Source organism: Engraulis encrasicolus, chromosome 9, assembly GCF_034702125.1.
Source record: "Engraulis encrasicolus isolate BLACKSEA-1 chromosome 9, IST_EnEncr_1.0, whole genome shotgun sequence".
Lineage (NCBI taxonomy): Eukaryota > Metazoa > Chordata > Actinopteri > Clupeiformes > Engraulidae > Engraulis > Engraulis encrasicolus.
The window spans coordinates 14,074,250-14,098,276 of record NC_085865.1 but is presented as its reverse complement, the minus strand read 5'-3'; the positions used below and the strand labels follow the sequence as shown (position 1 = coordinate 14,098,276).

The following is a 24,027-nucleotide window of genomic DNA, read 5'->3' as shown; positions in this document are numbered from 1 at the left end:
CCTTTGGTATCCTCAGTTGGGTTGGTAACACAACAGAGGCACAAAAAGGCAGACTCAGAAAAATTGTAACAACTTCTAGCAAGTTAACTAGAACTAACTTGTGAAACTATATTGGCATAAATTCAGAAAATTGCCATTGAGAATTTTTATTAAAAGTCATAATCATATAATGTATATTTTGCGAAGGTTTTATCAGCCACACCCAACCCACTTTCTCTGTGTGGTTAATTTTGTGGACTTTCAAGAACACACCACAGGAGGTCTGGCCTATCGTGCTAGGCCTATCAGTGGAATGAAATGAGCCAACAGTCAACGTGGAGACACTAGCCCCGTACGACTTTGTTGCGAGCGTCGATGTTGCAAAAGGCACGTGAGCGAGAACTTGTTGTCACGATGTGGGTGTTATTAAATACAGCGCATTTGCAGTCGGCCACAAATATGAACGAGACGATGAGCTCGCACCGGTTTGCTCTACTAACACACCACGTGTGAGGAGTGGGGGGACAGGCAGTGAGGAGGAGCTGAAGTGGGGACCTGCGCAAACTTGTGTAGAGGTGTGAGACAAGACCCATATACACACGTGAGTAAGTTGTTGACCAACCAGTTCATGGGCGCGTGACCTCGGAGGCAGTCTGCCGACGAGCGTTGAAGGGGATAAGCAACTGCAGAGGTTGCAAGATCTGACTGCTGCCGCATTCATCCCGCGATAGTTTTACACCATGTGACATGTCACCTCGTCAACGCAACGTCGACGAAATTTCGAAGTTTGACAGGAAATCTAACCGTCATGCAGCATTTTCATCCAGGATGCATTGCTGTCTGTATGTGCATGTCTGCGTTGATGTCATGTCGAATGTACTTATTAAGCCCATACGACTTTGTTGCTGTCGACCAACGTTGACGGAAGCACGTGAGCGAGAACTTGTCACGATGTGGGTGTTATTAAAATACAGCGCATTTACAGTCGGCCACAAATATGAACGAGACTATGAGCTTGCACCGGTTTGCTCTACTAACACACCACGTGTTAGGAGTGGGGGAACAGGCAGTGAGGAGGAGCTGAAGTGGGGACCTGCGCAAACTTGTGTAGAGGTGTGAGACAAGACCCATATACACACGTGAGTGAGTTGTTGACCAACCAGTTCATGGGCGCGTGACCTCGGAGGCAGTCCGCAGACGAGCGTTGAAGGGGATAAGCAACTGCAGAGGTTGCAAGATCTGACTGCAGCCGCATTCATCCCGCGATAATTTGACACCATGTGACATGTCACCTCGTCAACGCAACATCGACGAAATTTCGAAGTTTGACAGGAAATCTAACCGTCATGCAGTATTTTCATCCAGAGTGCATTGCTGTCTACATGCGCATGCATGCGTTGATGAGAAATCGAATGCACTTAATGCGAACCCCCACACCTTGGAGACAGACGGGGGATGGTCAGTTTCAACTACAAAAAGGAGATTCACAAGAGACACACATGATTGTCTCGGCTGTTGCTGTTAGGGTAAGGTCACAGGAGTCCAGAATTCAAAATGCTTTAATTATTTGTAACTTCATGCCAGATGCTTTGGATAAATAAACCCGCTAAAATCAAGAATTGGACACCATGCTCTCTGACTCTTTAAAAAAAAACACGCTGGATTCTAGCCAACATGTATTAAGTTTGAAAAATCATTTTTAAATGGGTTTACAAAGTTTGGAGCAGAATGGCTAAAATCCAACACTTGAAAGGTCTGGATCTCATACATCGCGAACGGTCACTTGACAAAATAGACACAATTTTAATGGATCGAAATCACCCATTGTTTAATTCTTTTGAGTTGCTGCCATCTGGCAACAGATCCAGATATCCAGCTATTTTTTAAAACAGGACGAAGAACTCTTTTATTCCACAGGTTATCTGCCTTTTTAACTGTAGCCAGTGGGACCTGTAATAGGCCTACATAATGGTATGAGACATGTGCCCATCCTATGTTTTGCATGAGTTTGCTGTGGGTTGGCAGGATGGGGCATTAGGACCCAGAGGTGACAGCCCGTGCAAGCAGCATAAATTCACTTCCTGTTTGGTTCACCTGAGCTTATGGGGCTACCTGGCCTTTGTTTGCTGTTCATCATTGCAGCAGTGGTGGAGAGATAATTTGGTTGTTGCTGGTGGCCAAAAGCTATTGTGGAAGCTTGTTGATTGGGCCCATGGAGACATGAGGAGCGTTCTCAAACGTCCAGCCCGTCCTGTTGTACCCACGGAGGGTCAAAGACTCATGCTGTGTTCCATTATTCACCCTCTGTACTGTGTACCTTGTTTGAGTGCAGTGAAGTACCCTTTCCACCCTCCGCAATTCACGAGGCGAGTACATTCCGATTCCCGTTCTGTCTGATACACTTAACGGAAATGACGGTTGGTCGCGTGACATCCAAGTTTACCAACCGCCAATATGCAATTCAACACGGAAGGCACTGTTCCTTATGCTAACACTTTTTAAAGTTACCCCTGCCTCTAATACACATGGCGATTGTCTTTGGAATCAAAACTATGCTGTTATCACGGAGATTCAACCGTTTGACAGATCTGACACTCAACTACGTCACAAACATGGCGGCCGTTGAGTGCGAAAAGTGTACAGTAACACCACACTTCGAAAAATGGCCGTTTTGGGGGCGTTATCCGGGTAATTTACAGTACACTTTACCGTCGCGATTAGAAATGGAACACCCTGCGTACCCAAACACAGTGCGGAAAGGGCGGACAGTACGAGTATTGGAACACAGCATCAGTGTGTCTCAAGTGGAACATACCATTGTCAGCGGCGGGGGGACACCGTCGTCTTTCCCATACGTTGTTTTTGTTTTGTTTTGTTTTATTTGATGTGTGCATGTCGAGCTCTCAGAGACATGCTGTAGGCTAGTTGATGTGGTCTTGAACACGCTGTTTGCCCCAGCCATTTACTCCTTGGGGGAGCAAGGAGTGGGTGACTGGAGCGTTAACCCAGTGAGGATAGCAGAGTGGTGTGGGCCCATTGGGCTGTGGTGTATCTACCTGGTTTGGTGAACATATCATGAACGCTTTTAGCCTGCTTGGCTAGGATACTGTGCATTGTGAACGTCTTCATTTACCATTGGATGCTGTCTTTGTTTCTTTGAGTGAAGTGTTTTTTTATATTTATTCCTTTTGTTTGTTTTATTTATTTACTTAGATGTGTTAATCTTGGTTTGCTGTGTACTGGGGTTCACCGTGTAGTGTGTGTGTGTATCCTCCCAATATTACTGATAACCACCAGTGTTGGTTAAGCCTATGCCTACTACTAGTTTACACCATTTAGCTACTCAGCCGGTGAAATTGGTTCTGTCTATCATTTCTGTGAAACTGTGATGACCCTTGACCCGCCTGTCTCTGTTAGATTTCCACATTTTAAGTCATTGTGACAAAGAGAGAAAATAAAGAGAATTATGTATTTTGAAGCAGCTGTGTCCTCAAGTTCATCCAGAACCTGTCGGGGAAATTGTTGATAAAATACCAAAGGGGTTGTCTCACCCTTAAAGGGACACTGTGTGAGATGTTTTGTTGTTTATTTCCAGAATTCATGCTGCCCATTCACTAATGTTACATTTTTCATGAATACTTACCACCACCATCAAATTCTAGGTATTCATTATGACTGGAAAAATTGCATTTTTCATACATGAAAAGGGGGATCTTCTCCATGGTCCGCCATTTTGAATTTCCAAAAATAGCCATTTTTAGCTGCAAAAATGACTGTACTTGGACCATACTAGACAATATTTGTTTATTACTAAGTAAACTTTCATGTAAAGATAAAATTTGGCAACACGCAGCACAGTTTCAATGAGCAGCGTAGTTGCAGTACCTTTTTTGACCATTTCCTGCACAGTGTCCCTTTAAGGAGACTGGCGTAGTCACTTTTTGATGGATCTAGTCAAATTGTTTGATCAGTGTACCTCCACTCGGTTACATAACAAAAAATGACATCTTGATCTTGCACCCTGTTTCAGTAGGTCTGAGAAGGGATTACACTTGTGTAGTTATTATCTGCCATGTTGATTTTACCCCTTGCTGATTTTGCACTTGTGCTATGGGATATACTGGGACTGCTGATGATTGATGATGGCTTTATACCTATGTCCAATGTCCATGTCCATGTCAATTTTTGTCATTTTTTTGGTATAAGGTGTGTCTTAGGGTAAATGTTGAAGGGGGCATTTGGGGGGGGGGGATCTGTTTGTATGTAAGACATTACACTACTGAGGTGTTTCAGCAGCATGGAGACTAAAAAGTAGGTTCAGGAATAACTTCTTTCTGACCCACCACACTGAACATTGAACATTGAACACTGAACATTGGAACATTGAACACTGAATTATTTTTGCCTGCGAGTGGGTCTAGCCTCGGACAATGCCCCAGGCCCTGAAACTCGCAGATCAATCACAACGCAGGAGATTTGTTTTGAATCTTTGCATGCAAAGCGGACAGGGTTTTGAGGGAGTGATGACAAAGCCTTGGCCAATAGGCACAGACATAGTTTGAAAAACAATGAGTGGTTCCCATCAGCAATCTTCTAATGTCTCATTGATCGGGGCCAGACTGAATATTCACATTTAATCTCACATTTAGTCTGGTTTAGGCCACCAGATTACAGTAAAAACACTAGGCCTAGCATTTATTGGCAATATTACAGCTTTCACTCCTGAAATGCCTTACTGCGTTACAGCAAAAATGAACGGATTACAGTAATTAATTAAGCCTACTTTTGTAATTTGTTGCTGGTTGTTTTGGTGTTCCCCTTATTTTTAGTGTGCTAATGACCCTAAAATGCTGTTTAGGCCACACACATAGGCTAGATATTTTTGGAAATGCAACAGTTTGGGCTTCTTGTTTACATGTACAAACAGAGTTTTAGAAACTTCAATTTCAAACTCTATTGGTTTAATTTAAAATATATATGCTTCTTGGAGCGAACACACTGTATTCACTGTATTCAGACTTACCTGCTGTGATGTGCTGTACTGTGCCACTCATGGTAAGTAGGAGGAGCCATGTATGGCGTCAGGAGTGAGCGGCTCTGGTCAGGACCAGTCATTGGATCCCTGTGACGGCCCCGCCTACTGCCAGCTGTGTCATAACACAAGCATGATCTGATGGCAGACGTGTGTGTGGTGCCCTTCACAAAGTTTGTTGTTGTGCCGTAGCCTATATTGTCAACAATTATGAGCCTACTTCAGCTCTTGTTATTTTGTTTTTTTATTCATGACACATCCGCAGCCTCTATTACGAGGATCTCCAATAAGAGAAATGACAGGCCAATTATTGGTGAGTGGGTCACTCGGACGCACAGCGCAAAATGTTGTTTTGGTAAATTTGCTGCTATGTCTGCAATGTGACAATTGAGTCGTAAACGTAAATGTAAATGTTTGTGTGACTATCGATTAATGCATGCTTTTGGTGACACCATTACGACGTGTGATCACTGATCAGTACGTGTGACTCAGTCCGCTGGTTATGTCTACTTTGGCTGCCTGGCGTTTAGCCTACTACTGGATTGGAAATGGTGACCTTTTTGACTTGTTCGAACATCGGAAACATAAGGAATTGAATGCAGTTTAGTGCAGCATCCATAACCCAGCAAGCAACCGTCAGCAAAGTGTAATGTACCCTAAAGTAGGCCCTAATTTAGCTGAATCAGCTTGAATGAAAAATTGAAAATCTAAGTCACGTGAGTGGCTGTCAGTTCCTCTCTTTACCTTCAACCTCGGCCAGAGTCTCAGGGTCCTCAGCCACGGAGCAATGTGAGATAGATGGCTCGATGACCCACTACTTTTTCTCTTTAAACCACAGCTGTGTGTGTGTGTGTGTGTGTCATCTGCCGATGGCTAAATGTATGTAAATGTGTGCTGTATGTTTTACATGCTTAAAGTTGTGCAGTGTAATGTCTTGTGTAGGCTATCATTTGTTCATGCATGCTACTAGATGCTTTAATTTTCTCCGGTATAAATATGCTACTCTAGTCTTACTTTACTCTATTCTTCTCTACTCTTCTCTTTCCCAGGTGTGTTGGCCCAAGAGGTGTATAAACCACAGCCAAAGCAGAACTCCTACATCGCTGCATCTTATGTCAAATTCCTGGAGGCAGCCGGAGCCCGAGTGGTCCCTGTGATGTAAGAGAGACATGCACACTATTTACACATAACCGGGTATTTTCAAAAACAAAGACCTTTCCCTTTGTTTGGTTACACACAAATGGAGATATTTCCTCTGAAAACAAATCTTTCTAAAAACTCCGGTTTCACGTTTGCATATAAATGTAGAAACACTTGAATGGCTTTCTCCTTTCCTCGGCACTGCCAAGCATAGGCTTAATGTCTACATGACCGCTCTTGGCAGCGTATCTATGCATTGTGTAATACTATGGTAGGTAGGCCTGTGTAATGTCATAGTAGTGTAATGCTATGGTAGTTAGGACTGTGTAATGTCATAGTAGTGTAATACTATGGTAGTTAGGTCTTTTCAATGACCAGTCCAGTGTTGCAGTGGCAAAACGGCATGCATTACTGTATGAGGCTATTTGAAAATGATGACTGTCTGTATGCAGCTCAATCTGACAAGTGACAGTTCTACTCTACATTCATATAACAACCTTAATGTCTTACAGGGTCAATCAAACCGAAGAGGAATACACTCAGTTGTTCAAGTCCATAAATGGGTAATGATCATAAAATGTATATAATATACATACTGTATTTGATACAGAGATTTGGGCTTTTGTCAGACATGTTTCTGTGTTTTGTTGCGTGTATGGCATTCTTCCAATGTGTAGGGCGACTTGTAGGGCATCACTTTAACAACGTTGCATTATTTTATTTTTCAGTGTCCTGTTTCCCGGCGGTGGAGTTAGCCTTGTGTCCTCAGGCTATGCCAAAGCTGCTGGAATCTTTTATAAGCTTGCCATCGAGGTCAGTAATAACATTTGGCCCAATGAAGGAATACAGTTATTGGCTTTATATTGTCAGAAATAGAACTAGAAATGCACTTGAAGAGTGCAGACCTCCGTCAAGGAAGCTGTTTTAGAGAACATTTGACTATGTTCTGTTATATGGCGCGACCGGTTATCACCCTTACCTGCCTGGTTACTCTGGTGTAGTGCAATAGCGTGGCAAAGAGTATGAGAGATACTAGTGTGGTGTTGCATGTCATGTTGCATGTCACCCCCCTGCACGGTGACCAACTGGGCCCTAGCTCTTGCTTGCCGACCACTGCAAGCCATGCGTTTCCCATCGTCCGTTCAGGCAATAGGAGTAGGTCTCCTTTTCTTCATGCGACCGTGTTCGTAATACAGGGTCAAAGACGTCCAAAAAGAAACGGTCATTCAGTGTAACGGATACCTTCTGCTGGCTGTAACTGTAAAAAAACATGATTTTTAAATTGTTTCAAGTGAATGGATGACAGCCGAGGCTTTCATGAATTCACTGGAAAAAAATAAAATAAAAAGAGACATGTTTCTTACAGTTACAGTCAGCAGAAGGTATTTGTTACACTGAATGACAGTTCCTTTTTGGACGTCTTTGACCCTACAGCAATAACAGAACTATCCAAAGTTGTCCAAGTGCAAGAGGTCACGTCGCTCACTGGCAGGCTCTCACCCTGCTGTTCCCGGCGTGATCCTCAACCCCCAGAGTTCACCTCCACCTGCTTATATGGGCGGTCTCAGCCCCAAAAAGTCAATGCTGTTCCTCACCTGGGGCTGAGGGAGATGTGTTATAATGGTCGTGTTGTGTCTAATCTGAGTGCACTGACTTTTCCCTGACCTCTCCTATCGTAACATTTACACCCTAGTTTTATTTTAAGACTTTCTGCATTCTTTTTGTGGAGTTAGAAACTGCAATGTCAAAATTCGCCCTGTCCGCAATTCAATTTGCGGTCACTTGGGGTTCCGGGGTTCTGGTTGCGGTTCGTGATCCGGATCACCACTAGAATTTAATCACTTGTTCCTTGGGTCATTACCAACAACTCCACAGAGTTTCATACAATTTGTTGTAGTTATCCTGCTGACAGGCAGACAGACAGACAGACAAACCAACGTGACCGAAAACATAACCTCCTTGGCGTAGGTCAGGGGTGTCAAACTCAAATTGACCGAGGGCCAAAATCATAATCTGAAGCGAAGTCGCGGGCCAAACTCCAGCATTTTTAGTCCATTTTTGTTAAAAAAAAAAAAAATGTTTAAATTGATGTCTAAACAGATTCCCATCATAGTTCAAATGTGTCTGCATATTCTATTGCATTTGAGTGTGAGTTGTTTCAATGGCCTGGGCCCACTCATATTCCTGTGATATAAGAATTTTCATGTTCAAATCTTAATACTCTATACAGTTATAGTGTATGTGGGCCAACTGTTATACACATTTGAAATGATCTTGTTGGCCAAATAAAATGGCTCTGCGGGCCAAATTTGGCCCCCGGGCCTGAGTTTGACATCCTTGGCGGAGGTAATTTAGACCTCCCCTCACCACTGTTGTTCATACTGTTGTTACAATGGCAGCTTACTAACATTCAGGGGTGTCAAAAGTTATCTGAGTAAGCAGTTGGCCTGTGTACTTGTCTTATGATCAGGCGACTCGGCACTGGTTGGATCAAGTTTGTGGTTGGTCCTTGTTAAGTTTTATGTGTTTTTCCAGTAACACAGTCTATCGATCTCATTGGGTGTAATGCAGTAAAATGGTGTAACAGCTATGTAATACACATGTGCTTGTGCTTGACTGGTACCATGAATTTACTTTTACTTTTACTTTTGACACCTCCGCTAAGATTTGGCCCAATGAAAGACACAATTGTAGATACAAGATACAATTATGTATACTGCTTATTCACAAATTTTATATTTTCATGAATGTTTATTTCATGAAGTAGTTAACATTTACTGGTCTGATCAAAGTACATTCATTTTTGCTCTCAAATATGTCTCTTACTGTTCATTCAAAACGGTGGACATGAAGAAAATCCACCTATTAATGTAGAAAAGTGTAAATGTCCAAGTCATAATGAATACTTGTGGTGGCTAATATTTGCAAAAAAAGATAACATTTGTGAATGGGCAGCATAAGTTCTGGAAATAAACTACTAAATGACATACTCTATCCTTAAGAAAAGTAAAATGTGAAGCCATACTCAAGAAAATGTCATTGTCACAAAATTGAATTTAAACCTAGGCAGCATCCTAGGAAAGAAAATGAACTGTGTGAAATTGAAACACTGATTTCTCATCATACTGCTGCTGAAGTATTTCACCTTTTTGATTGTCATACCATTTCTGGCCATACTCCTACCCATGTTGTGTCTGCTTTTACGAAAAATAAGTCATTATCTTCTAACCAGGCTGCGTCCCAGGGAGACTACTTCCCAGTGTGGGGGACATGTCTGGGCTTTGAACAGCTGCTGCTCCTGACGTGTGGCGAGGACCTTCTGTCTCACACCAACACTACTGGGGTTTCTCTGCCACTGAAGTTCACAAAGGGTAAGTCAAGATTAAAGAGTTTATTTGTCATTGTCAAAAAGGCAACAAAATTGTATATGGCATACAACACTCAGTAATAATAACAGATTCCCAAGTAAAGTGCATTAGAGGTAAAAGGGACATGCTTTCCCTCTTCCCCCACAAAAAAATACCTTTAAGTGCTTATAGTCCTATAGTACATAAAGTCCAGCCTATAGTCCAAATAAATGTGGCTGGAAAATGTAAAATGAGTCAGACGTTAGACATGACAAGCAAATGGCTTATCGGCAAAAGTTTGACTAAACAAATGCCAACAATAGCAATGACACTAAGGCTTCCTGTGTGCCTAAAACTATGCATAAAACTGCATGCGGCCGAGTGCACATATACTGTACTTGCTTCAGGACCTCTGGAGCACTTTGCATGATACTGGAGGTATCATCTGGGGGGCAGATAGAAGTGAAAACATGGAAGTTCGGAAGATCACCCCTCGCGCTTTTGTCAATATTGCAGCGTACGCGCGCGAGTTCTGTGCTCTAGTCTACAGTGCACCAAATTAACATAAAATTCTCACGGCAACGCATTCATGCACAAAAAGTGCATGCACACACATATTCTGCAGCATATCTTCAGCTGCTATCAGTGCCAGTACCAAACTTTCTCAGGCTAAAACTTAATGTACGTAGATTAACAGTGATAAAGATATGACAAAGTGTAATCAGATCATTTATTTCTTAAGATATATTCCTTTTTTGCATAATATTGTCAAGGCAGCTATGAAATGGTTATTTCTACAGTGGAATTTAAAGGGCATGCACCATCTTGTGAAATATTCTGTGCAGATGCAGCCGAAAGCAGACTATTCCGATCGTTTCCACCAAGTTTGATGGAAGCTCTGGCATCCGAAAACATCACTGAGAATTCCCATACCTGGAGCATCTCTGTAGAGGTCTGAAAGTCCAGAACAGAGCGGTGAACGCTTTATAATAATGGATGCATAAAAAAAACATTATAAATACTTAACTAATGATGAACAAAACATTTTTCAAAGTTTATTACAAATAATATGTTCAAGATTTTACAAACTGTTGTGTTTTTGTGAGTAGGAAGGAAGAGGCGTAATGTATAAAATATAAACTTTACTTAAATAATTGCAAAGTTATAGAACAGCAGGAGCACGTAAGGTCCGTGACCGGTATCTGTAGTGAAGAGTCTTCTTCTGAGGTTCAATGTCACTGAACAGTCCTTTAGGTGCCGCGTTTGCCACCTAGTGGCACTTGAGGACACAACACAAACATTTTAAAATGTTTTTGTATTAATTTAGAAAAAACTGTAAATAATTGATATAAAATATTAATACTGTATAACATTTCCCACTCATTTACAAAAAAAATATTAATATAACATTTCCCACTCATTTACAAAAAAGTGTTACCAACAGAGCTGGCACTCTCCACTTCAGAGAGTATAAACACAATATACCTGATAGCCATTTTGAACCATCTGATGATGTCAATTAACCAATGAGCAGTCACATTATTATAGACCTGCAGTAGAACTGCTAATTAGTGAAAATTGGAGAAATACATGGCAGCTTTATATTTTTATCCCTCTGTTTAGAACATTATAAGGCAATTCCACTGCACAATAGCCCAATGCTTAACATTATCAACCACTACAATGGTTTTTAGTTATTCAATTTGTCTTGTTTTCAGAATTTTCTAAGGAATGAGGCCTTAAAGAAATTCTACAAAATTCTGAGCACTAACACTGATGGAGAAACCGAGTTTGTGTCGACCATGGAGGGTAAGAGGACGGGTGTGTGAGTGTGTGAGTGAATCAATGAGAGAGTGAGAGCGAGGGAGATAGAGAGAGAATGGTGTGTGCACCACCCTTGTCAATCAATCCTTATTTATGAAATTCACCGGGGCATCATGTTTTACTTACCACTGTTACCAAAATACCTGGGTAAATCTCTAATGCTGCATTTCATTGAGTATCTACTGATGCATCAATGCTGATTTACCAGTCAGATCACTTTTGTCAAATGCTGTGTCTACTGTATCTGTTGGTCTAATGTGTTTAATGCTTTCATTGATATATAATAATATAAATGTCTCTCTGAACAGCCTACAGTTACCCTGTGTATGCAACGCAGTGGCACCCAGAGAAGAATGCCTTTGAGTGGAGCAAACCGTATTACACCCACACACCGTCTGCTATTCAAACCACCTTCTACATGGCAAACTTCTTCGTCAATGAGGGTACTATGCTGTTGCCACTTCATATTCAATAGCTAAGGTGCTAGTTACACATATGCGGACATTTTTAAATGAAGATTTAAAAAAATGAATTTACATGTAAAACTAAAAACTTAAAAACTCCATTGTGACAGGTGAGTTTTAAATGTACTTTCTAAACCTTTGCTTACATGTAAACGAGAGGCCAAAGTCAACACATTTTCAAAAATATCCACATAGTACGTGTAAGCAGGTTCTAAGAGACTGAGAGATCACTGCCCCTGCAGTCATGGGTAAGCGGTTAGGGCATTAGACTTGTAGCCCAAAGGTGGCCGGTTTGACTCCCGACCCGCCAGGTTGGTGGGGGAAGTAATTAACCAGTGCTCTCCCCCATCCTCCTCCATGACTGAGGTACCCTGAGCATGGTACCGCCCCACTGCACTGCTCCCTTTCGGGCACCATTGGGGGCTGCCCCTTGCACGGGTGAGGGTTTCACAATGACAATGAGTTGGCAATGCATTTTTTTCTGCTTTTTCACACAGCACATGTGTCTCCCTGAATTAGCCAATCTCCTTTCAAATCACACAATCAGTTGCATGAGGGAGTGTTGGAGCTGTGTTGGTGTTTTTTTGTTTGTGATAAATCCATTACTATTCTAACAAGAGAATTCAATTCCAAGTTAAAGCATGGACTGAAAAATCTAACAGATACATCTCTCCCCCTCTCTCTCTCTCATTCAGCAAAGAAGAATTTTCATTCATTTGCCAGCTTAGATGAGGAAGAGAGACACCTGATCTACAACTACAACCCTGTGTTCCCTGGAGTGGCCTCCACCTTCCAACAGATCTACTTCTTTGAGTAGGAACTTTAAGGCCAGTTTACAGTCCAGGTAGAAAAAAAAGTACCACTTGACAATTCAGGGTCATCCCTCTCAACCTGTCAGCCTGTATAATATATTCTGAAAGATTGAGAATTATTTATCGTCACTTTTCATTGTCTTTTTTTACTTTTTATTTTAGTAATCACTATTTTCTAATCAAATAATTATTTCAACATTAAAAGTTGGCTACTAAATAATTTATCATGCACATATACAGGTCCTTCTCAAATAATTAGCATATTGTGTTAAAGTAATTTATTTTCCCATTTTTAACACAATATGCTAATTATTTGAGAAGGACCTGTACTTATGGAGACTGGCCAGTAGTACTGATTTAGTGAATGGGATTTAAGCGAATGGGATTTATATTTTATAATGAACAAAAAAGTGAATATAAAATAATAATAACAAAAATAGTTGAGATACAAGGTTTCTGCTGGACAGCAACGATATATTCTTGCACTAGAGTATACCTCTGCACTGACAAAAAAATCAATACAACAAACAACATGGAGCACCTTCTGTGACCTCTGAGTTGGTTTCAGGAAGGCCCAGACTAAGGAATGTGGTAGTATGCCTAACTGACCTGTTTAAAGATGTTTTGATTCAGCAAGTACTTGCATCATCTTTGCAGACAGAGTTAATTGGCTTCATTTATTTATTTTTAATAAGCGGAGATTATGACATTAAGTGACTTGCGAGAGAGGGATGGGGCAGGGTTGGGACATGACCCAAGCTGGATTCGAACCTGGGTCTCTATGGGCATGCAAGCCCTAACATGGGGGGGTTTAGCAGCGTGCTCTGCCACAGTGCCCCCCAATTGGCTTCATGTTACACGCACCAGGGCTCTTTGCCTCAGTGATCCGCACTTAAGTTTTGTCAATAACATTTTATTTTCTTCATAACTCAATCATATCAGATTCAAAAATATTCTCTAGTGCCTTGCTGGGTTGTGCTACTGATTGTATGTCACAAAGGGATATTTTCCTTTGCATTTGTACCATGTTTTTTATTCGAATTGTCTTTGTGTATTTTCAATCTGTGTATTTAGGGTGGGTTTGACAATGTGGGCTTGATAATGATTTGATTCCTTCAGAATTCATTATTTAATGAAAATTGATTTTTATTTTTCTATTTGACAAGGTGTGTGTTTGTGTGTGATTTTCATCTTTGTTGAAAATCACGTGTGTGTGTCACTTCACTTTTTAAGGAACTTTATAACTTATGAAATGCTTGGTTAGGTGGCCATAGCCGGTCTGTATTTTGTGCATTAAATTCTGACTATGCTGGTCACAAAGAACACAATTTTTCGTTGTTCTGTCATATTTGTCTTATAAAGTACAGTGTGTGATATAAAGTCATGTCCATTTTCAATTGTATTGTTCATTGCGTTTTATTTGTGTCATATGGGTCATTTACTGCCTCTGTTAAGGTGTTATTTTTGTTACTCACAAACAACATGTGTGTTAACATGAGAGACCAACCCAAAGGCAATTTACAGCAGGGAAGGTGAAGCACCCTGATGCCAAACACTTAATAGTTTTCAGGTGGACTAAAATAAACCTTTTAATATTCATATATTCAGATTATAATGCTTCTGTTTAATTGGATGAGGTTAAGATTCAGGCAGAACACATTTCTAAACTGACAAACTGTCCAAATGAAAAGAAACTACTGCCGTGACAACTGTAACTGGGTAGGATCCAATGTGAGGAAGGTCAGAGTACAGTATCCTGTGTTGTGAGCGTCACAAATGCCAATGCCTCCAATGGCATGCAGCATAACAGCTGGTGTGTATTCAGTCACTTCAAAAACACAGACCGGAGATGTCCCAAAGAGTACTGTCAGAGATTCTTTAAGTATAGAGATATGCCAACATAATAGGTTGCTATGGGCACCTAAAATGACCAGGTTCCGGTCTGCCTAAAGGGGCGTGTCATAATGCTCCTAGCATTGAATAGAACAGTCCTCAGGTCTGCCTAGGTCTGCCTAAAGGGGGAATTCCCCCCCAATAATAGAACCCGGAAACAATGGGCCAATGGAACCTCTCTCTCTCTACTCTCTCTGGTACTGTACTGCCCTACAAAGCAAAAAGGCAGTAGCCTAACTGCGTTGTTGTGGAACATTAGTTACTATGACTTAAATGACATATATATCAAAGTTTAAATTTAAATAAAATGATTCATCTGCACAAAAGGTGGTAATGTGAGGTAACAAAACTGCCGATTGTCAATTATGTCACCAAAACTACTTAGACTGGATTGCAATATCATTTAAAAGTCATTTTACTCAGTTTGGAGCTCTGCGCAGTTACTGCCTTTTTGCTTTGTAGGGCAGTGTAGATGTCAAGTGACCCCTGCAGCAGCAGGTCTGATCTGATTCAGTCATCAGACACATTATACTGTAATACATGAATGAGTCTATACTCCTTTACATTAAAACTACACAAAGGCGCCTTTTATAAACACTGCCGGTGCATCTCAATAAATTACAATATTGCACATCAATATGGTGTCCAACACTGTTAATCTACTATAAACAATAATCAAATGTAAAACAGATAATTAAGTGAATGACTTAATCGGTTAATGAACATAACCTTTTTCACCATATAGTAATTTGTTGAGGTGGATCAGTACACCGAACTATTTAAAAATTGAAACTAGAAGAATGATGTACCTAAATGTTGGCCCAAACATTGCTCATGCGTTAAACTCCAAAGAGGGTGTCCAGAGAATAAATGTGTGACAGTGTTGATATGGTTTTACTGAGAAGAAAAAAAAGGCAATAGGCAATCATTCATGAATGTCCCGTGCAGCAGCAAAGAACCAAAGGAGACAAGTTGGCAAGTTTATTACAGCAGCTCAATAATCCTGAGAGGCACTTTCTGTTGTTCACTGACAGGAAAAGGTTTTCCAGATACAATAAAGCAGTGGTTCCCAACCTATGGGTCGGGACCCAACCTATGGGTCGCCAAAGATCCACGGGGGGTCGCGAAGCCCTCTTGAGTTTTAAGGGGTTTCATTTTAATACCATATGTAGCCCATGTTGAATAAATGACAAATGCATAGAAGCAACAAAATTTAAGTGCATTAAACATTTATTCTGTCTTTGAACAAAGACGAATTGAGGAATAAAATGATGACTAAAATGAGTGAGGAGACAGAGCGTATCAAGTGACTTCCTCTCATGCGGGCGCTGGGTCACCAAAGCTTACAATAGTAAAAACATGGGTCCCTGAAGAAAAAGGTTGGGAACCACTGCAATAAAGGATAAACTTCTAGCCATCAGGTTACAAACAAGGATCTCACTACTAGCAGGTAACAGTCATCAGGAAGACCTGTTCATTTTCAGGATAAGTCTGATGGGAATCAGCCCTGTTGTTCGAATGTTGTCGGTAGGAATGATAGGGGAAAAGAACAAAAACAAGTCATGTAAGACAGAAAAACTAGTAGTTAAAACCAACTGCGCAGGGCATAGGAAAGTAAAACTGAAAGTTACTCATTATGCCCCATTCAGTCAGCAACAGTTAGCTACTGTTACATTAATTAATTAATTAATGTAATTAGCTACATATTTTGGCCTTGTATTGCCACCGACCGTACTCGGTCACCTAGACGTGGCAATACATTAATTTATAATAATCTTCTTCAGTAAACCCTAACTTCTAAAGAAGAATGTGGTGCATTAACACATGATGGACCTACAGCAGGGAAGGATGCACAGTGCTATTGGACAACCATGATAACATTTTGGTTCAACCAATATTTACTAGGGGATACATCATCTGCTTTGAACAATACAAAACTCCAATAGCAGTAACTCATGCATGCAAAGCATTTCCCCAAACTCATCCTTTCCTCTGTCCTCCAACCTTTTGCTAAGTCAACCTGGGTCAGTTTTAGTCAGTTTTAAATTGGATATTCATATAACATTCAAAATATGTACATGATGCATGTTACAGTATTTCTCAATTGGTTTTGTACATTTCTCGAATCTCTCTCGCAATTTGCAAAACATAATATTCATTCTCAAAACAGCTTCAACAAATGGCAAAACACGGTGGATAACCTGCAAAACCGAGTCTCTTGCTCAAAACCCTTATTTGTCTTTCAAAAACCAAGTTTTTGTGTCAATGAACGTATCAGCGCCAGCAGAATGGTTAGTCATTGTGTCATAGTGTATGGACAAGCTAGTCAAATCAATTTCGTCAATTGACAATGGTGTCAATTGAATAGTACACTCTTGAGGATCTTTTCTGAAGCGAAATGTTGTTTAGATTGGATGGGAAATGTTGCAAATTCAGTTTAATATTACATTGATCAGATAAGATTGAGATAGTTTCATGCATTCAGTGACAAAGCTTTTTGAGTGATATGACAAAAGCAATTGATAATGTAAGAAATCACTGAGAATTGTACACAGCCATGGCATGGTGGACGAGAGCATTTGCTATATGCCGAAAACAATGAGAAACTGATTTGACCATGTGCACAGGTAACACCAGGAAGTCACAATTGAACAAAGACTTTTGAGAATCATTATTCTGTTGTGAGAAATGTACAAAACCAATTGAGAAAAACTGTAATAGTCTTGCTGCACATGAGGACATGTGTCTGTGTTTTGACAGACGAAGGTGTATTTGGGGAAATGGTGTATTTGGGGAAATGGTGTATTTGGGGAAAAGGTGTATTTGGGGAAAAGGTGTATTTGGGGAAATGGTTTGCACCCTAAATATGTGCCCTATGAACAGACATAATTGGGTCTGTGGCAGGGTCTCTTTAAGGGGTGAGGAAGCAGCATTTGGTTTGGGCACCCTGGTGGCCAGACCCGAACATACACACAAACGCAACACAAAAGCTTAGTGTTATTTCTATGAGGAAGTTATGGGGGGATTCCAGCAAGCTGGTTTTGATTTCTTCCTTCAATACCCCCTCCGAGTACATGGTAAACCTCCTAATAGAAGAGCCAAATTACTTTTCCTTCCGTAATAATAAAGCCAAAAGCATCTTCTATTCGGAGATTTATGATTTACTTGGCACCATCTCTCTTGATGCATGACATGGTTTGTTCAACTCAGCCCCAGAGTACGTTTTTAAAACATTTGTTGTTTAGCTTTGAATTCAGGCATACAGTTCAGTGAGGATTGACATGATGGTATTTTACAACTTACCATCCTTCAATTAAGTTGCACATTCAAACACAGATAAACACACAAAGATGCACACACGTCCACACACACACACACACACGCAACTACAGACTAGGCTCAAAATCCATACACTCAGTGACATACACACTCACAGACACAAAAGTGCATAGCACACTCACATCATAACAAGGTCACCTTCAGAAGTAGCATTTTGTTTTCGTCAATAAAAAAATATTCATGTAGGCTCTCAGTAACGTCTGGGAAAACTTTGGAATTCACAAAAACACCTATTCCTAATAGCTGATAATAGAACAAAAACTAGTTGGCCTATGTAAAAACTATTCTTGTAGTGTAATGCGTAACTCAAAGTTTGCAGTTCAGCAAAATGGAATGGTGAATTCTTACCCTCTAACCACAGGATTGAAACGGGAATGTTTCACATTTTCTTTTTTTTTGGTGAATTGTTGAAATTGATCTGAAGCCCTAATGAGGTACAACTACTGTACACTGTTCTTCATTAAGCTTATTGTAATATTTACATTCACATCAGTACCACAGGCATTAAGATAACGAGAAAAAGAATCTCCCAAAATCAGAAATCTGTCACTGTTTAAGAAAGTGCTGCATAGAAGTCAGTTGAAAAAAATGAGGCGACCCACTCTTGAGTGGCAGAACAATTACACGCAGGGCCCCAGGGCAAAACACTGATAGCCCCCCCCCCCCCCCCCCATACGGCCTACCAAAGTCATAATACGGCCCCCACCAACAACAAGAGAGGCCCCTGAGCCCAGGGCCAAATGCCCTGCTCATCCCCCCCTAAACTTTCACCCCTTCCATTCTGCATCCTGTGATGCTGGTTTCACTTAGCAATGCCATAAATGTTCTTAGCATACATGGACTTGTGAAGCATAACCCTGATTTGCATGTTCTGGCCTCATTTTTTTTTTAAAGTTATTCTATGCAGGACTTTTTTGTAAAGTGTGTGTAGCCAATTCCCTGTCAGGAGTTGCAAAAATTACTTTTCACATGGTGCATATGTGATGACAGTTTGTGGTTCACCAAGCCCCTAGCAGATTATGGAGCAAGAGTCCTCTTGTGATTTTCTTTTTTAAGTCTAAATGGGCGACAGCGTCTGTCTCTGCGTCTGGCTGAGCTCCGGGTGCCACACGTCCACAATGAAGATGAGCCGATAGCGGTCTGCGTCTTGCCACACCTCGTGCTCAAACGAGTCGTCAAAGATCAGCACCTTGCCCTCCTCCCAGTTCCTGGAAAGAAGCAGATCTCGTGATCAATATCAAGTTGCTACAGGTGTCTGAGGTTTACGTTTTTCATTAATTGAGACAAATTTGCCTTTTCTGTTCACCATTTACAGTCAATGTTCTTGATATACCCAGCCATCCACCTCAAATAGATTAACTAGTAAAGTGATTCAGATATGAAGCTGAAATCTGTTAATGTTAGCGGTTCCGCCCACTTGATATGAAATTGACTGTGTGTAGGTGGGGTTGCAGGTTAACCATTCTAAGAAAATGTACTATTATGACATCACGTTGGGGGTTCCGCAGGCTTTTAGGAGTCTATGTAGAACCTTAGAATGCTGGGGGAGTTCCCCCAACGTGATGTCATACCTGCAACCCCACCCCTGCTCTGTAGTGCACTACGTTACAGCAGTGGACTGACCTGATCTGATCTGTGCAGCGGATGCGACAGCCGTCTGCGGGAATAACGAGGCCCAGGTGCATGCGAAGCCGGCAGTTGGTGGGGCCGGTGTGGGGCCACACGTGAGTACCGGGCTGCATCACAGAGAACTTGATCTGCATACGGGCAGCAGTGGAGATGGAGGGGAAGTAATGCAGAATAGTGGTTTTGGAAAAGTTAAGTACAGCACACTTGTCTGTGATGTGCATTTGCTTTTTGTTTGTCTTTTGTGCCAAATACCTAAAATAAATGTATGCAAGTTTAATGGACAATAAAGAAGTCTAGCTCTAAGACTAGCCATATAAAAATCTCACAAGTGACAATGTGGTACAGTACCACATACGTTATTTTAGCCATGTTTAATGAAAGCATGTTTTTTTAGCCATGTTTAATGAAAGTATGTTTTTTGTGTTCTCTATGTTATGTTGTATGGGTATGTGAGTGAGTACTGTATGTTTTGCAGTGATTGTTGAAGCCCAAGACAAATTTCCCCTCCAGGGACAATAAAGTACACTTTAACTAAAGTAGTTAATGAAAAGGTGTTGTGATGTGAAAAAGGAGGTGTACAGTATGTGCTTCTCCATTTAACATCTCACCTGGCCTCTTTTACAGCCGGTGGCTTCTGGATAGCGTTCAAGTAAAGCACACGTCTTCGGAACACTGCGGCAGGAAGCAGCAACCTTGCGGCCTGAGGGGACAGCAGAAGATGTGAGGAAGTTTTAAGAACAAAAAGGGAAGAAATATCCGCACACCACAGAAGCTCCCTTGTCGTGATCTAATATGTGATAAGCTGGCACAATGTTTCGACCTGCAAGGTCTTCGTCAGTTCTCCCAACCTTTCTTTTATATCGAGCACCTGCGGCCATTGCTTTTTGGGGTGTGAGCGCACCTCAGAATTTTTGATGTTGAAGAATTTTGTAGTATTTTGTTGTAGAAGTGTAGTTGGATAATACAGTTGTCAATTTTATAGTTGTGTCTGGACGAAAAACTACCGGTGAAAAAGCATTGGAAATGTTACTGTACATCTGTGTATGTGTGCATCGGTGAATCAAACAAGATTCTCTAGTTCCAAACAATTTATCTTAACCCCTTAGCACATAGCCTCTGCTATTACCATATCACCAAAATGGTAATGACCAAGTCTTAATCGGTTACTTAAGACTCTTTGCATTGTCATAGCAATGTTGTTATGATGCAGTTGTGTGTTTTTGGCAAAGAGTGAGTCGACGGGCCCCATCTGAAGTCTGAAGTCTACAGCGTTTTTTTGGGTGTGCTGTGTATGTGTGTGTGAATTGGAGTGAGTGTTACCTTGTTGCCACAGAGTGAACTGGCCCCAGTCCCCCTTCTCCCTCAGGTTCTCATCCTCGGCTACAAAGAGGCCACTGCTGGCATTCATCACTGACAAAGCCTCGTCCCTGATGGTCAGCCAGTTACGCTCCAGCATCTAAACACAGTCACGCAGGCACACAGGCATGGACGTGCACGCACACGCACACACACGTGTAAACAGAGTTATACTTACATGCACCATTTTCTTTTTCTGTCTCTTTGTCCGCCTCTCGCTCTCTTACACACCCGCGCGCGCGCGCGCACGCACGCACGCGCGCGCACACACACGCACGCACACACTTTGGTTACAGTCCAATGATATGTATTTATAGTTCAAGAAGGTAGAGAATGCACGCACATCAGTGGCACAGGTGCTGGACAAAATAAAGTAACTGAAGTAAATGATAGAAGTCCGCAACACTGTTAATGCTCCCAGTTGTTTTATTTGCACAACATTTCGGACGTTCGTCCTTTTTCAAGTGCAACCTTATATAGTTCTCTGCTGTGAAACCCACCTTTCATCATGTAACTCCTATAAATAAAAGCACAGTGAGGCTAAGTAAATTGGCAATATATCTCTTTATCAGACATGCACCTCGTAAAATGGACCCCTTTTTGCGGATACTGTAGTCTTCCAGCCAGTTATCTATTCAGTCAACCTGCAATTCCACTATCCACCATTTGATTTCAACACTACATAGTTGTAGAAAGCCATTCATTTATTCAACACTCAAAACTCCCCTCAACTCTACACAGACTTTAAGAAAATGAAAAGGCCTAATAATTGATGCACAGTTCGGATTGCTTTTTAAAAAATCTACATTAACAAATAAAGATAATATAATATACATTTTTAAAAATTAGCAGCAAATACGTGTAAGCCCTAAGTTACCTTGACCAGATCAGTGTAGCCGGTCTCTCTGGGTGTCCACCAGGGTTGGGCTCGTAGTCCTTTCACATTGTACAGAGAGCGCTGCCACACAGAGGCAAAGTGGCCGTGCTTATGGCCCCGCTCATACCACTCATAGGCCTGCAGTAGGCGCACACACAGACACACACACACACACACACACACACACACACACACAGACACACAGACACACAGACACACAGACACACAGACACACAGACACAGACACAGACACAGACACAGACACAGACACAGACACACAGACACAGACACAGACACAGACACAGACACAGACACACACAGACACACACACACACACACACACACACACACACACACACACACACACAGACACAGACACAGACACACACAGACACACACACAGACACACACTTTGGTGACCAATAGACTGAAGAGGCAAGTCTGTAAAAAGTCAAACTACACATGCACACACATAATCCAGTTGTTGTTGACTATAATGTATCCCACTTAGGCATATTATTTGTGCAAGATCATTTGGAGGTGTCCGGGCAGCTATAATAAAACGCTTTCTCCACAATCTATTTAAGCTACAGCATGCCCTTCCATTTTTAGGCCATGTACTTGCTTCAGGGCATAGTTGGCACACAGTTATTTGGCATTGTGGCAGTTCATCACAAAGACCTGTGAAATTATCTGGTTATCTTTGTGAGTGTAGGAAAAACACCCCAATGTAAAATATGTCAATTTACCATCTCACACATTGGTCACACTTTCTTTTATGGTATTTGTCTCAACATTATGAGAAGAAACACTATGGCTAAGCACTGGGCATTAGTGTTAAGGTACAGTGCAATGAGAGTTAAAAATGATATCGCCATAGTGTACTGTATAGATATTCTATAAATGGGCTGTTAGAAAAATGATTACCAAAATGTGCTTTAGAGAAAGTTGTATTTTGTATGTACAGTATTTTCTGGCCTATATTCACTATGTCAGACATCCGGGACATTTCGTGTGAATGTCATGTCAACATTCCACCATGCTGACATGGGGGAAAACGGGGAGGAGGGGCTTTTGAAAAGTGAACAATTGGATGAAAAATTGGATACATACTTAAAACATTCTACCCGTCTCTTGCTGTAGAGCATGGCGGGGTGAAGCGTTCTTAAACTCCAATTTGCCATTATTCCTACTTTACTTATAGACCCGTTCAGAGTCGACGAGCTCATGAATGCGTGCGCATCGTTGACTCAAACACACCAGAGATATTGGAAGGATATTATGAGAGACTCCACTTTTCTGGGTGGTACTGCACTCTACGGGGAGTGCAGACTCCATTCAGATAGAACGGGCTGCTGCGCTCAGAGCCGTATCTTGACAGCGGCCACTAGGAGAACTGCAGGCATGGGTGAAATCGGGAGTGGTGATTCTGTACGTAATACTGGGTGACATTGCAGACACTAAAGAGAGAAAAACTGTCGTTCTGAAGCGTGTACATTGATAAAAAAGAGATTCTGAAAAGTACACTTGTTATGCTATTTTGAGAGGGAAGAGGCTGTTCCAGAAGCATAGGAGATGTTTGTTTTTACAAGACATTAAACTACTGACTGGACTGATGACATCGCCAGGAATACCCGTGTCCGTGGTGCCCACTGCATATCTGAGATTATTGCGAGCATCCGTTATCTTGTTTCGGAAAAAACACCTGTCGAGTCTCTGTACAAGTGAACGGAGCTTGGACGGTTTTGAGGCGGCGGTGCGCACGCAGCCAAATTACGTCATACCTGTTTACAAACTGTAAAGGGGTCTATAGCCTGGTTTCTACCAGACCTCTGTGTGTGTTTTTAGCTTTGGAGCCCCCTGGTGGTGCTCCAAACACACACCGTAGTGGAGCTCACGAAGCTGCGAGGAAGTGCAGATCGGACAAGAGACAGGCAACTTTACTTACACTTTTCACATGACATTGCATGGCCACGAGCACCGCCATTTTAACATGGGAGATAAACTTTCAGCTAGCACAGGTTCTACATAGCAGACACGTGATTGTGACTACACTCCAACTTAGTGAATAGTGCACTCACACTCTGGTCCCCAACTCTTTGCAGAGCGTCGCCCAGGTGAAAGTAGAACCTCCCGTCATCTGTTCCCTCAGCACCTGACAGCAGACCGTCCTGGAGAGATGAACACATGGGTGAGAAAGAATGGATATGAGAGAGAAAGAGAGAGAGAGAGAGAGAGAGAGAGAGAGAGAGAGAGAGAGAGAGAGAGAGAGAGAGAGAGAGAGAGAGAAAGAGGAGTGTGTGTGTGTGTGTGTGTGTGTGTGTGTGTGTGTGTG

At 41.6% G+C, this 24,027-nt stretch overlaps 2 protein-coding genes and 1 long non-coding RNA gene across 5 annotated transcripts in view; 2 read left to right on the top strand and 1 right to left on the bottom strand.

Moving 5' to 3' along the window:
- Nucleotides 1-5,094: 5,094 nt before the first annotated feature.
- LOC134455502 (gamma-glutamyl hydrolase-like) lies at nucleotides 5,095-13,995 on the top strand. 2 transcript variants are annotated; one of them, XM_063206591.1, is made up of 9 exons: nucleotides 5,098-5,324; nucleotides 6,061-6,169; nucleotides 6,664-6,714; nucleotides 6,880-6,964; nucleotides 9,384-9,522; nucleotides 10,344-10,450; nucleotides 11,217-11,307; nucleotides 11,631-11,765; nucleotides 12,482-13,995. In XM_063206591.1, the coding sequence occupies exons 1-9, from the start codon at nucleotides 5,222-5,224 to the stop codon at nucleotides 12,601-12,603; spliced, it is 942 nt and encodes a 313-aa protein (XP_063062661.1). In that variant the 5' UTR covers nucleotides 5,098-5,221; the 3' UTR covers nucleotides 12,604-13,995. The 2 variants fall into 2 exon arrangements, with proteins under 2 accessions (XP_063062662.1, XP_063062661.1); XM_063206592.1 differs by lacking the exon at nucleotides 11,217-11,307 and having other exon boundaries at nucleotides 5,095-5,324; nucleotides 12,482-12,619.
- A 2,860-nt stretch (nucleotides 13,996-16,855) lies between these two features.
- LOC134455500 (uncharacterized) lies at nucleotides 16,856-18,714 on the top strand. The gene is made up of 2 exons (XR_010036115.1): nucleotides 16,856-17,257; nucleotides 17,309-18,714. It is a non-coding gene; the product is annotated as an uncharacterized LOC134455500 (long non-coding RNA).
- Nucleotides 18,715-18,866: 152 nt separating this feature from the next.
- The window catches only part of unm_hu7910 (un-named hu7910), a 36,536-nt gene continuing 31,375 nt past the window's right edge, over nucleotides 18,867-24,027 (bottom strand). For both annotated transcript variants that reach the window (XM_063206590.1, XM_063206589.1), the window contains exons 18-23: nucleotides 23,774-23,863; nucleotides 21,693-21,830; nucleotides 20,780-20,915; nucleotides 20,068-20,159; nucleotides 19,454-19,587; nucleotides 18,867-19,038 (exon numbers count right to left, since the gene is read on the bottom strand). In XM_063206590.1, coding sequence (XP_063062660.1) covers nucleotides 18,888-19,038; nucleotides 19,454-19,587; nucleotides 20,068-20,159; nucleotides 20,780-20,915; nucleotides 21,693-21,830; nucleotides 23,774-23,863 — 741 coding nt within the window. In that variant the 3' untranslated portion in view covers nucleotides 18,867-18,887. The remainder of the gene's footprint in view (nucleotides 19,039-19,453; nucleotides 19,588-20,067; nucleotides 20,160-20,779; nucleotides 20,916-21,692; nucleotides 21,831-23,773; nucleotides 23,864-24,027) is intronic.